Source organism: Saccopteryx leptura, chromosome 1 (genome assembly GCF_036850995.1).
Source record: "Saccopteryx leptura isolate mSacLep1 chromosome 1, mSacLep1_pri_phased_curated, whole genome shotgun sequence".
Classification (NCBI taxonomy): domain Eukaryota; kingdom Metazoa; phylum Chordata; class Mammalia; order Chiroptera; family Emballonuridae; genus Saccopteryx; species Saccopteryx leptura.
In genome coordinates this window covers 340341560-340355575 of record NC_089503.1, presented here as the reverse complement: position 1 = coordinate 340355575, position 14016 = coordinate 340341560, and the positions used below count along the sequence as shown (strand labels likewise).

Below are 14016 nucleotides of genomic sequence, written 5' to 3'. Positions count from 1 at the left end.
TAACAACCAGCGTAGTGGTTAGTTTTGTTTTGTACTTTTACCCTAGAATGTCCTTTGTTTTACTGGAGAAAATGCCTGGATAGCAGACATGCTTGAGGGGGAGGCAGAATAAGTATGAGGAAGGGAGAGAGGGTATGGCATTCCTCATCGTCCCCTGGGGACACACACATGCCATGGCAACCTCTGGGAAAGTCTCTATCCAAGTTTAAAAAAAGGACAGAAGTTCAGTAACCCATGAGTGATTCACAAAATTAACTTAAAAGGTTGCTATCATCAATATTTTTAAATAAATAAAATTATGAAATAAAGCAGAAAACAGACTGTGCTGCTTTTAGTAAGGATAAGTATTTTTTTTTCCACAAAACCGTTTTCTGCATGTGAAAGCATACTAGGTCATAACATAAAATGTATGTCTGGCTGTGAGTCAGGCAGAAAGTCTGAAAAACACAGAAGCAAGATTTAATTCTAATGATGCTAATGGTCAGCAACTTCCAGAGCAGAAGGAAAACTGGAGAACGCTACTTCACATAAAACAAATAATAAATACATACATAGTTAATTTTAGGAGACTAGAATGAACTGACTTGAAATGAAGAACACAAACACTAGCTGAGTTTCTGTTTACCAGTCAATGAAAAGGAGGTTCTTGCTTTATGAAGTCTTCGTTGACTCAAGCACATTTCTCCACATAGCTACATACATTTATTTGTCTATATCCTTACCGAATTTTCAAAATGACTTAAGCTAAGTTATAGTGAGGTAGGGTACAGCAATAGCTGATGTGTGCCTCTGTATGCCTATGTCTGCACATTAAAGGACAAATGCCAATAATAATCTGAAGATTAGTGAAGCAAAAGTATTTTCAATATTTTCTATAGGTATTTAATATATCCCTGGAAATTTGGGGGGAAATGCTAAACAAGCCTCAGTTCTTCTTTATAACATAGCATTATCTGATTTTTAACAAACTACCAAACTTACCGTGATGAGTGGTCAATAACATCTTCCTTTTTTAAAGAACAAGAAGAGCAAGGAGAACACTGGCCTTGTAAACCAGGAGACCACAACGATAATGCCCATCACTGAAACTCAAATAATTACATCTGATCTGCATGTTCCATGCTCCCTGTTCTGTTTAGATGGAGGATTTCTTTCCTTTTTGGCATTATCTAGTAGCACAGATACCACACGGGCCTATGTCCATAATAGAGTGCAGCTTTGCAAGTTTATACATGTTTTTCCAACTTTAAAGACACTAGGCTAGAGTCAAAAGAAGCATATTACTCATTTCTGATCTGATGGGCCTAAAGCAGTGGTAGTCAACCTGGTCCCTACCGCCCACTAGTAGGCATTCCAGCTTTCATGGTGGGTGGTAGCAGAGCAACCAAAATATAAATAAAAAGATAGATTTAACTATAGTAAGTTGTTTTATAAAGATTTATTCTGACAAACTTAGCAAAAATCCAACATAAAGTACTTGGTAAGTAATTATTATTATATGCTTTAACTTGCTGTAACTCTGCTTTATAAATTTTATAAAGTAAAGTTACTTCCCTACTTTATAAATCACCATTACTGTGGAGCCCGTGGGCAGTTAGAAAATTTTACTACTAACAGAGATACAAAAGTGGGCGGTAGGTAGAAAAAGGTTGACTACCCCTGGCCTAAAGTGCCTGTAGTTTGACAGACATGCCAGCTGTGCCTTATAAAACAGCCCAGTAGGGAAACACTACCTGCTGACTCTGGAAATTTCTAGATGACCTAAATGCCAGTGCTGGAACAAGTTAAGCAAAGCACCAAGGAAATGCAGATAACAAAAATCTGGCTCCCTGTATTTTTGGTGATACAAATATTGACTCAACATTAAATGGTAGGGGTCAATACACTAACGCCAAGTTGCAAGCTCCATAACAAGACAACCTAGGTTTTTCTTCAGGCTTGACATTGTATATAAAGTACTACTTACAAATATTTACTTTCACGTTCATCAACTCATTTGGTTCATTCAAAAACCTCTCATTTCAACGTAACCCATGAGAACAAAAGCCTTAGAGAGCCACAGTGACTTTCTAACAAACATGAATGTGTTGGACGTCTAAGCTGTTGCAAGTTCATTCCATCAAGGAGATCTCATCAATCCCCCCTGTATATCTTGCTTCCCACCATATTCCCAAGCAGAAGAAGAGGGTGAGGGCTACCTTAGAGCTAGGGTGCTGTGGGAGCACTGAATCCTCAGTAGCTGGGAAAACAGACCCTTTCACAGGTACCCTGGCTGTGGCTGCCTGGCTGTGGCTGCCTGGCAGTGCCTCTTTCCAAAGCTCCCCAGCACTGTGGGTACAAGTCCTGCCAAGGATTAAGGTGCACTTGCTAAATGTCTTCTAATTCTTCAGAAAAATGCTCATCTAAATATTTCCCTCCAGACAGCAAATTCCAGGTGAATAGGGAAATATGCACATGGTAAGAAGGAAATACCCTATCCAGGCATGCTAACTACACATGGGTAGCCCAAGGACCAGTCTCGGCTTGTATACCATCCAACATAAAGCCTACTATAGATTCCCCAAAGAGCAAGTAAGGACTATAATCTTTGCAACATTTAAAGATTAGCTGTGGAGCAGTGGGATATTTCCACTCTAGATTCTCACCAATATTCGTCTCTAAACAATCTCTAGTATTTGGAAAGATGAAAAGTCACTCTGGGGAAAACCACAGTAACACAATCACAGATCTCATGCAGATAGGTCTAGTCACAGCCCTGGTAGAATGATTCTTGCAATCACTCTGGGTTCAATAAAAGTTTCAAATCTACATGGAGTTCTCAAGTCACTATGTTGAACACCTGCACATCTTTAGAAGAGTAAAACTGGGAACTGGGAGAACAAAAATTAAGAAAGCAACTTAGAAAAAAAATTAGAAAATCATTTCTCATTTGAGTCTACAACTTGATTAGTTAGAGACTGATATCACTTCCTTTACAATTGGGGGAGAGGACTTCAACCATATAAGGGCAGAGGGGTGAATCCCTGGCAGGGGTCGTCAAACTTTTTATAAAAACCGCCCACTTTTTCAGTGCTGGTCAACCTGGTCCCTACCGTGCAACCAAACAGCGCCATGATTGGCCCATCATGAAAGCTGGAACGCCCACTAGTGGGCGGTAGGGACCAGGTCTACCAGCACTGCAAAAGTGGGCGGTTTTTATAAAAAGTTTGATGACCCCTGCCTGAAAGGTCTCTGCATGAGGCAAGGGACTAATGAATTAGAAAATTCTACCATAATGGTACTACTATCTTCCTAGACCTGAATCACATCAATAATAGAATAAGAAACAAATTCCTAATCTCTAACCTAAACTCATTTAAGGTCATCAAACTGAGCAAATAAATACAACAGACAATCTACTTTCTTCATAAAGCCTCCGCAGTCTCTTCTAGCTAGAATAATAATGTGGCATCTGTACCTCTCTGAGCTGACAGATGATCTCTGTGGGTGTCTGCTCTCCCCATCTAGGCTAGAAGATCACCAAAGGCAGAGACTATGGTTTTTTATCTTGTACTACATTTTTCAAAGTCTTCAACAATATGTTTTTTAAATAAATAACAAAAAAGAGCATGTTCCCTCCTATACTTTCCATCTACTATCAATTGTTGAATACATTTCTACCATTTGAGAAGGCAATTTACTTGCTTCCAAGATGCGCAGAAACACAGCTTTCTCTCCCTGTTCCCCACACATATTAATTACTTCCCTTTATTAAAGTACAACATCTACCACAACCTTATAAGGAAAATTTCACTGGTAGATGACACAGACTTTTATGGATTTTTTCCTATTTTCTGCTATGTTTTTGTTTTTCCTAATAGTAAAATATAATAATTATTTAGTTATAAATGACTGAGTTTCACTTTGTATTCTTTTGTGTTTTAAACAAACGCTTTGTGATAATTAATTTTATGTGTCAACTTGGCTAGGCCATGGTACCTATAAATATATTTAGTCAAACACCACTCTGGATGTTGCCATGAAGGTATTTGTTAGATAAACTTAACATTTAAATCGGTACACTTTGAGTAAGCAGATTCCCCTCCATATTTTGGGTGGGTTTTATCCATTCGGTTGAAGGCCATTAAGAGAAAAAGACTGAGGGACCCTGAGGAAGAGGAAATTCTACCTCCAGTCTGCCTTCAGACTCAAGCTACAACCTCAGCTCTTTCCTGGGTCTCTAGCCTGCCCACCTACCAATGCAGATTTTAAACCTACCAGCCCAGAAAACTGCATGACTCAATTCCTTAAAATAAATCTCCCTATATATTTTTATATACATCTTATTGTTTCTGTTTCTCTAGAGAATACTGTTTTAAATAAAGTTGAGTAAATTTACAAACTTAAAATCACATAAATTACTAGATCTATATCTAGTATTATACAGATGTCAGATATTAGATATAAAGCCAGTAATCTTATCTGAAAGAATCAGAATTGTAAGATGACTATATTAATTTAAATTTTTAAAAGAAGTTTGTACCTTACCTATGACAATATATTGTTTTTAGACCCAATTATCTCTTTAAAAAATATATTCTCAAACTGTTTTTATTCCTTTTTATTGAATTTATTGGGGTGACACTATATTGTCAAACTGTTGAATGCAAACAAGTAGATTATATCTAAGCTTTTTTATAACAAGTAATACTTCCTGTCATTTGTTTTTTAAATCTTCTATTCCAAAAAGAATAAAAGATTTCTCAATGGACATGCTGGTAATGCATCCCAGTCAGCTCCCTCAGTGAGACAGAAGTAACTAGTGTTGTTTCACTGAAGTGAAGTGAAAAATAATTGGTACAACCTGACTGTATAAACAAAGAAGAAAAAGAAAAAAAATAATGTACTAAAATTTAGAAATATAAGGCATAAAGTTGGATTCAGAGATGAAATCTACTATGCTACCATTTGAATTCTGTTTTAAAACAAGTGAGAGATGCATCTTACATTCTAGATACTATGTCCATACCATGATGAAATTTATACTTGAATGTTTTCATTAAGATTAATTGTTAAAGTTATTGGAATTCTTTCTTTTTTCTGTTTTCTTTTCTTTCTCTCTTTCTTTCTTTCTCTCTCTTGTGCTTTCTTTCTTTCTCTCTCTCTTTCTTTTTTTCTTTTAGAGAGAGAAGGGGAAGAACGGGACAGGAAAATTGATCTGTTCCTCTATGTGCCCTGACCAGAGATTGAACCCAAAACCTCTGTGCTTCAGGACAAAGCTCTAACCAACCGAACTATCAGGCCAAGGCGCTTAAGTTATTGTTTAGCAACTTGCAAATCATATCCTGTCATCACAGTACCTCTAGTTTATGACAGTTTGTATTTTTGTTTGAAAAGATTTGCTCATAAATATACTATCTCTAAGTTGCCCCTTTCAGAAATGAACTAGTTGGTATTCATTTTATGTATGATGTACTTGTTAAAATGCATTTTAATCCTGCATCAATCAAAACCCTCTCAAATAACAGAAACCTAATAGAAATGTTAGCTTTGAACAGAAATCAGCATGTATCCAGACCGACTTACTAAAATAATGTAGAAACCTTGCCTATGAACATGCTGCATAAAAATTAATAAGGTGTTAAAATGACTATATTATTGAAATGGCTGACTCGGACTTACATATCATATTTCAGCAGTTTTTAAGACTAAAAGAAATGATTATTGTAACATATTTTGACACATTAGATGTCATTACAAAACAATTAGGAGCTTGAGAATGGAACATTATTGAGAAGCAATGAGTCTCAGCTGGGAAAAGAGCTGGATGGAGGCAGGACACAATAACTCATTATTCCAGCTAATCCAACTATACTCATATTCAAGTATAACAATTAGCACCTCTTGGGATTTCAACAAATGTTTTGGCTAAACAGTCTGTCTGGGGTCCTTTCATTCCAATACAAACTGCAGTATCTAGTTTTACTCTATTAAACGCTTCATAGGATACTCCAGCCCCAGGCACAGTCTCCAATGCAAAGATCATCTTGATTTTGTACAGCTTAGGTTCATGCTGATCAACCAGGCGAGTAATAGTATGATCTGAGAAAAGTTTATTTCCTTCAGTCCAGCACAGTATATACGGGTGTGTCATGCAAGGGTGGATGGAGAATAATGAAGGTCATCATCTACTCACATGGCCTTGGTCATCCAGTTCATTGTTGGTGAGCTTTAGCTTGTCGAAACTGATCACTTGTCTCATCCAGGTCTCCCCTGAGGCAGGCGAATCTGGATGAATATACACCCGGGGTGGCACAGGGGAGTCAGCGTTTCCGGCTACCATCCATTTAGAACTGTGGTAAACATACCTAGAAGGCAATGACAAAGTTCAATATGTGGACTATTGCTTTTTTGGAATCTCCAACTCAGTAGAACCCAAAAAAAAATTTTAAGTCTAAAATACAATGATTTGCTCTTTACATCAAATGCATATAAAATAAAATTTCAACAACCTTTAAAGAACTCTCTGAGGCCGCCGTGGCCTCCTGACCACTCAGAGTGGTGTGTTAGGGGTTTAGTGAAAACATGCATACTATCACCACCATAAATGCAAGTATACTGATTTCTGTGAATCACACCTATTCATGTTAGACGTTCTGTCTGTATTCTGATATTTTCCATTTTTCATCTGGATAGTCAATTGACATGACAAATATTAGGTTGTCAAGTTCACCTTTAAGTAAATCTCAAAACTACTTGAGAGTTATATTTAAAAGTGCCCCACTTCCATTATCACTCCCCATTTTAGGCTTATGTGCAAGTTGATGATGGGACAGATGGCAGAAGGGCAAGGGGAAACCGTGAGGAGTTTCAGTAAACTTTATTTTCATACCAAAAAAGGTTTTACCCATTATTTAGAATTTTCTAATCCTATTACTCTATTAAGAAAATAAAATGTTTAATTTTTAAAGTTTGTATAATCATAAAATGTAGAATTTTATCTCCTGTATTTCTCTTTCTTGACTGTTTTAAGAAAACTCTGTAAATAGTTTTTAAATACTACTAGTTAAAATATAAATCAAACTTTGATAATTATGGTATATCTAATTAATATTACTCTCCTAATTAAGAGACAAAACATCCTAGTCTTTTTGTTTATATGTATCAAAAATATTGATTCAGAATAATACATTTAAATCACAATGTAAATGTAAGAGAATCATAATATTTAATCCTACATTCAGATTATTATTTATTAGGGTTAACTTAAAATACACTAATTCAAACACTAGAAACCAGCATGTCAATGAATGACTTAGAAAAAGACAGAAAATGAAATTACTGTGTATAATTAGATGTTTTTCTCTCATTTGTGTTGTAAAATATGACCAACAATGTAAAGCAACAATTTACAAAGTCTCAGAGAAAACTACCTGTGTAGTACATATATTTCTTTTTAAAACAGCACGAAACATTTTCATAATATCTCTGGTGAGACCCTCAGTTTCAACTATCATCACAAATTTCACTCTACTTTCAGCTCAATACGGCTTCTATTCTTTCATTCTTTTTCTTGGGTAAAAAAATAATCACAAAATTAAAAACAGTTTTTTAGAAGTCCCTTATTTTGTAGTATAATTTCAATAAATAAGCTCCTAAGTGCACAGGAGTTTGTGAATATTAATTTTACATTCTAATAAGTCACAATTATTTTTAACTTGACCAAATACCACTCTCTGATAACAGAGAATATATATACTGCACTATGGATAAAGAGTTATTACCAAAATACAGCAATATGCTCTATCAAAACCTTAAAAAAGTGTGCACATTGAATAGTTCAAAAATCCACACCCACTAAGAGAGTAAATGTTACATGCTACATATTCTTCGTGAAACATCCTAAAGACAAATACTAAACACAAATTTCTTGAGAAGCAATATAAGTGAAAGCAAATTTGTTTTACGATTTAATCATTTGAAATCTGGCAACTTAATACTAATATTTGAAATTGTTCTTGTTTTCTGTGAAAATGATAAGAATCAGTTAGGTAAAACAAACCATCCAAAATATATGGAAGAGATTTGGAGAAAGAAATATGAGACAAACTTAAAAAAGAAAGAAAAAATTTCTAGGCTCATTAAGAACTACATTCTCTTCCTCACCACAAAACCAAGCACACTTAAAAAGTAAACTTCAATGCCTTCTAACTTCTGTCATGCAGTAGATAATTTCAGCAAAACTTCCTAATGAGTTATTTAATTAAAATAAGTAATATAAGTTATACACAAACAAAAATAATAAAACTGTCCTTTTTATTACCGATTTTTAGTATTCCATATGTGCCTGTACTAATTAAATCTGTATACTTTGACACTATAAATCTGTTTCCAAAAAGCACCTCTCTAAATTTTAAAAAGCGGTAAAAAAACAAATTTGATTTCACTAAAAAACTTAAATGCTCTTGGTGTTTATATATATATAACAGAAACAAAGAGAACAACAACTTAGAGCAGCATTTTCTGGTTTTCCACTCAAAATCTCTTTCTTTAACTGTTAGCATTTTTAACTCCTCAGAAAAATAAAAAAGCATCATCATTTAAAATTATTGATTTGCTTACTTGCAGAAGTAAAAGAGTAAAGATTGGCTTGATACTGAAGAATGTATATCTTTTTCAACTTTACTTGATGTCTATATAAATATATTCTCTTCAAAATCTAAGTACTACAGATTTTTAAACTACCAAGCAAAAAAAAAAAAAAAAAAAAAAAACACTAAGATAATTAATTCAAAATCAGTTTAAAGATCTGAAAATTGTAACGAATTATGAGGTTTTATTTTTCTGAATTATGAAAAATCTTCATTTTCTCAAATTAAAGGGAAGAGCCTGCACACAGATACAATTTTGAATGTACCCAGATAAAGAAAATTTATTTAAAGGTAACAACCACAAGGAAAACAAAACATTTCATTAAGTATTATGTATATGTAGAAATTTTACTTAACATTTCCTCTCAAAATTCTAATCAAAATGAGAATCAATATAAAAGACACACTTGGTTTAGTAACACTAAACTGGCCCCTATTAAAACTCCTCAATACTTAAAGATATTTCTGTGTCGATGAAAAGCAAAACAATACATTAAGTTTCCACATTTTACTGTATGAGAAGGCATCCTCTGAGCTACTGGACATGAAGGGTAGTGGATTACAGATGTGCGAATTCTACAGGTTTTTGGAAACAAACATCATAGTCACAGATCAAAGCAACATAGACTGTAAAATTCAAGTGTTTTCTTCTCCTCCTTATCCATGCAATCAGCGTACCTGTATCTTTTGTTGTCCACTGGCACAATATCCATGGCAATGTAATACTGCTGGTGAGGATCTAATCCTGAGATCTTCACTCTCATGGCTGGGAACATGCGCCTATGTACGAGGCAGGGCAGGAAAAAGGGTTTGGGGTTTGTTTTTGTTTATGACTACACGTGCTTAAGGAAAAGAAATCTCTAGAGTCTGTATTTTTCACACAAACAAATTTTTAGCATTGATTGATAATTTAATTCAAGAATCAGAACACAGGACATAAAAAAAACTGAGGCTTTTAAATGTAATTGGTTATACCCTATACTTGGATCCTGTGTTTATTGAAATGTCAGTAAAGCTAAGAGCAAAAGAATTTTATACACTGAAGGAGTAAATGCCCTAAAGGAAGCACTTTCTAAAAATCAATAAGCATATTTACTTTAATACAAATAACAAAATATTCCAAATGGTAGAAATAGAAAATTTGAATTCCTAAAAGTGATAAAATATATTATAATGTGAAATTTTAAAAGGGTTATAAAAAACCACAAGGAGCCAATGTGCCATGCTATAACCAAACAATATGTTCTTTATTGAGACAAGACTTCCTGTCTGCAGCATGGTAAAGGTGAAGTGCAAAAGTTGCTCTAAATTTGAAAGGTATAGTAAAACTTCTTTATTGAAAGCAGAAACTAAACACAATGTATATTTACAAAACCATTCCTTCCCCCACCATAACCTGAAAATACTTTCTTATTTAACCACAGTTACTCAAAACATTGCTATTTAAGACAAATGAAAATCCAAATTTCTCTTGGCTCCCCAGAGAATCATATCATAAGAGATGCTAACCTAAATGCACCTATATTTTTTTAAAGCACACAGTAGCAAGGACTACAATAGCAAATTACTGTATATATAAAAAAAATAGAGTAGTTCTTTCTTTAAGAAAAAACTTTAATGATTGATGTCTAGGACCTTTTCAGTTAATCTAATTTTTGCTAATTTACCATATAACACAAATTTTAGTACAGCTATTTACCATTTTTTTTCTATAACAATAATACCATTAAAGACCTCTTGCACAAAAAGAAAGTCCATTATTCCTTACTAGGCATGAGAACAGTTTAATATGCTGGCTGTTTTAGTGTTATTTCAGTGCACCTGTAAGATAAAGAGTAAAGGTCTTTAACTACATCCTTTATAAGACAACTGTTGCTTTGTGTTGTTGAAGACTGAATTTGGATCATTAATAATAGCTCTGTGAAAATGTAGAAGGTAGCATATGGATTCAATAAAATATGTTTTTGTAATTTCTAATAAGTTCGGATACTTTTATGCTATCCAGGTTTTCGCCATGTGTACTCCCTGAAAGAGTTGTGTGTGCTTTTTACATTCCTTTTAAGGAAGATATTATTCATAGATTTCACTGCACTAAATGAACTAAAAACTTTAAAATGAATATATTTCTGTGCCTGCCTCAAATTAATATGATTTAACCAAAAAAAATCATTTATTTTATTAAATGAGGGAGGTGCAAATTTCACTTTCAAAAAGCGGATATAACTCCTTACAATTTTTTATAGTATTTCAGCAAAGTTAAACTAATGTGTTAGATTTCATTTAGTAAAAAAAAGTAATGTTAAATTATGTAACTCTGGGCTTACTAAGTGGGTTTTTAAAAATCAGGGCAACCATTTTTGCAGGAATTAAGCACGTATAACCGGGGATTCTAGTAATTTTTCATCCTAGCCTAATATCAAAATAGCGCAACACACCACGTTCTCACAACGCAAGAAAATCTTTTGGTAAAGAACCAATATGTAGGTATCAAATCTGAAAAAAGCTATAGTTTGCTAGAGTAAACTGCTTTTTTTTTTTAAGTCAGGGAGAAGAGAGGGATGTATTCTGTTCCATAGTACCAAAAGTGATAACTAGGGACTAAATAGATGCCTGGACAGATGTAAATATGACCACGAATCTGTAACTACCCTACACGCAGAGTATCAATCGAAAGAGCTACCATATTGGCGGTGGTGGTGATTTTCTCTTGAGCATCCAAAAAGAGAGCGGCCGGACTATTCCCCTCACCGACTGCACTCCAGAGTAGGTAGGCAAAGACAATCTCAAAAGTGAACCACTACCGAGGCCATGTACTGTGTATACGAAAAAGTTAACCAGAGACCCCTCTTCCTAACCCACCTAAGGATGCGGTGAGGCCAGGGCTGGGGGCCATTCGCGCCAGCTCGTGCTTTACCTGCCTGCCTTGGTGATGATCATCTCCGTGCCGATCTCGTGGAAGCGCTTCCAGAGCTCAGCTCCCTGCAGATCCACACGCGGGGCCTGCGGCGAGGGCAGCGGGGTCCCGGGCCTGGCCAGGGCGGGCGCCGGGGAGCCCTTCCGGGAGCCTCCGGGGGACGCCAGTGGGGAAGTGCCCTGCAGGAAGCTGTCCTCACAACCTCCTGGGCAGCAAAAAGTAGAGAGGGGTAACCCGTGAGGGCCCAAGTCGAGAATCTTAAACGGGAGACTGACTTCGAGAGAGAGGCTGGGGAGAAGAAGTAAGGGACCAGGAGAAAAGGGGCAACTTTCCTGTCATCGGGTCCTTCTAACAAACAGGTCTCCGGCACTTAACACCAAAGGACGCTCGACCAAGCGACCAAGTAGGGCCCCTCGTCCCAAAGTCCCTAAGTCCTCCAGAAGCCTGCGGGCCGAGTCCACCCAACCTCCCAGTCTCAGAGTGGTCAAGGCCCCAAAATAAGTTTTGCACCGGGGTCTGGAATGCGTGCCCAGTGGAGCCTGAGCTGGGTTCCCGCGTTCAGGTCCCCAGCGCAGACCCCGACACACCCCGCGCCCCCGAGCGCACACAGCGAAAGCCCCTAGTCCGCAGCGCCTGGGTTTGGGCTGGGCCGCAGGCATCCACCAGAAACATTTCATACTCCGCTCGCGCCAAACTCCCGGGTCGGCCTGAGCTTCTTAGTCAAACAGCTAAGGGCCGAGAAGAGCGCGAAAAGCAAGCCCGAGGTCGCTGACCGCCTTGGCAGCGGGGATCGCGAGCTGAAGGGAAGGGAAGCGGTTCGGCTACCCCTCGGGAAACCACGTTAGCAAACACACCGCCCTCTTCCTGGTTTGCCCAAATGCTTTAGGGCATTTGTTCCGGTTGGGGGGCGAGGGGGGGGGCATGCCGTCGCTCCCTCCACCTCCATGCTTCTAAAAACTAGGAAAGAAAAAGTAGGAAAGAAAAAGGAGCACCCATCGGCTGGCACCCCGAGTGAGGCGGAAAGCACAGATGTGCGCGGCGGGGAGCGGCAAACAGCAGCCGCAGAGGGCGCGGATCGCCGAGCGGCGGGCGGCAGCCCGAGGAGCGAGGCTGGGAGCGGCGTTCTAACCGTCTGGAGAGTGACACGAGCTGCACGGCGAAAGCACCCAGGGCGACGGAGAGGTTTGCGCCCCGACACCCAAGGTTAATGCGCTAGTGGCGCGCAGGAACACCCCGCTCGCGCACGCCCACGGCTTGCAAAAGTCCAGTTTCTCCGCGGCCCGCGCGACCCAGGAGGGAACGCGCCGCGAACTTGGGTGGAAAGGGGCCGACTCACCCGCGGCTCCCCGGGAGCCGCAGCTCAGCTCCAGGTCCGCGCAGCTCCGGGCGGGCCCGGATGCCGCCCCAGCCGGCGGCGGGAGCGCAGCGCCTTCGTCTCCGTCAGAGGAGCCCTTTTCGCCGCCGCGGCAACAGCCACCGTCATCTACCGCCCCGGCCGCCTCTTCCGCGCCCAGCTTTCGCCGCTTCTTCTGAAGCTGTTGCTGCTTCTCTGCGCCGATCAGCGCCTCCACGGAGAAGGCGTGCGCCTTAAGGCTTAGCATGCTGCACGGCGAGCCCCTCCGCTTCTCCGCCATCCCCGCCGCCCGGCGCCCGCCCGCCTCTCGCTCATATACACTCACGCGGGCTCACGCTCACACTCGCTCTCCTTCTCCCACTAAAAACTTTGAACGACTCTTAGGGCCTTCCACAGGCCAAGATCTGCCCCCCTTCCCCGCCACGGGCAAAAGTAAAATTGTCGTTTCCTCTTTCTCGCTTGTGTTGGGATCCGAGGAACCAGCGGTGCGGCCGCCAACTTTCCTTTCCTCGGTCTCTCGCGCGCGCTCTCTCACTGATGTACTCCTTCGCTCCCACCCCTTCCACCTCTTCCTGCTGTTCCAAGATCTGCCTCGACTGATGCGCCAAAGAGGAATAACATGGGTAAAAAACACTCTGCGGACACAAATTAGGGATTGTAATTGAAATTTGTTGCCTTGATCTGTCAGCACTTCCAGTCAGGAGAGCGGTGGGAAGAACTTGCTCATTAGTGTCAATAAAGCGGCGGGGGAGGAGTACGGAGCCCTGTCAATCACCGAGAAGGTCGGCCAATCAGAAGGCGCCGACTCCGGGCAGCCCGCGCCCACTTCCTTACAAGGTTGCAAAAAACCTAGAGTGAAAAGCGCCGCCGTCTGGCTTAGACGTGCCAACCCCAGGAGCTGGGCCGGGTCTGTCTCCTTGCTTCTTCATCTCCTCGCTTCCTCCAGCCCAGTCCAGTCCCAGTCTCCAGCTTTCCTCACCAGGACCTAGAACCGCTGAAGCTGTTTCTGGCTTTAAATCGGATGATTACCAAGTTAAACTATCAAGAATATTTTAAGAAACCTTAAACTCCCTTATCACTTGATATTGCTACAACTCAGAGCATTTACAAAAGCAGGG

The 14016-nt window shown here is 39.2% G+C and overlaps 1 protein-coding gene across 1 annotated transcript in view; it reads right to left on the bottom strand.

The window, feature by feature from the left end:
• Positions 1-13423, bottom strand: part of TBX18 (T-box transcription factor 18) — a 29212-nt gene extending 15789 nt beyond the window's left edge. Inside the window, exons 1-4 of the mRNA XM_066358930.1 lie at positions 12881-13423; positions 11545-11749; positions 9309-9410; positions 6176-6347 (exon numbers count right to left, since the gene is read on the bottom strand). Coding sequence (XP_066215027.1) covers positions 6176-6347; positions 9309-9410; positions 11545-11749; positions 12881-13178 — 777 coding nt within the window. The 5' untranslated portion in view covers positions 13179-13423. The remainder of the gene's footprint in view (positions 1-6175; positions 6348-9308; positions 9411-11544; positions 11750-12880) is intronic.
• Positions 13424-14016: the final 593 nt, after the last annotated feature.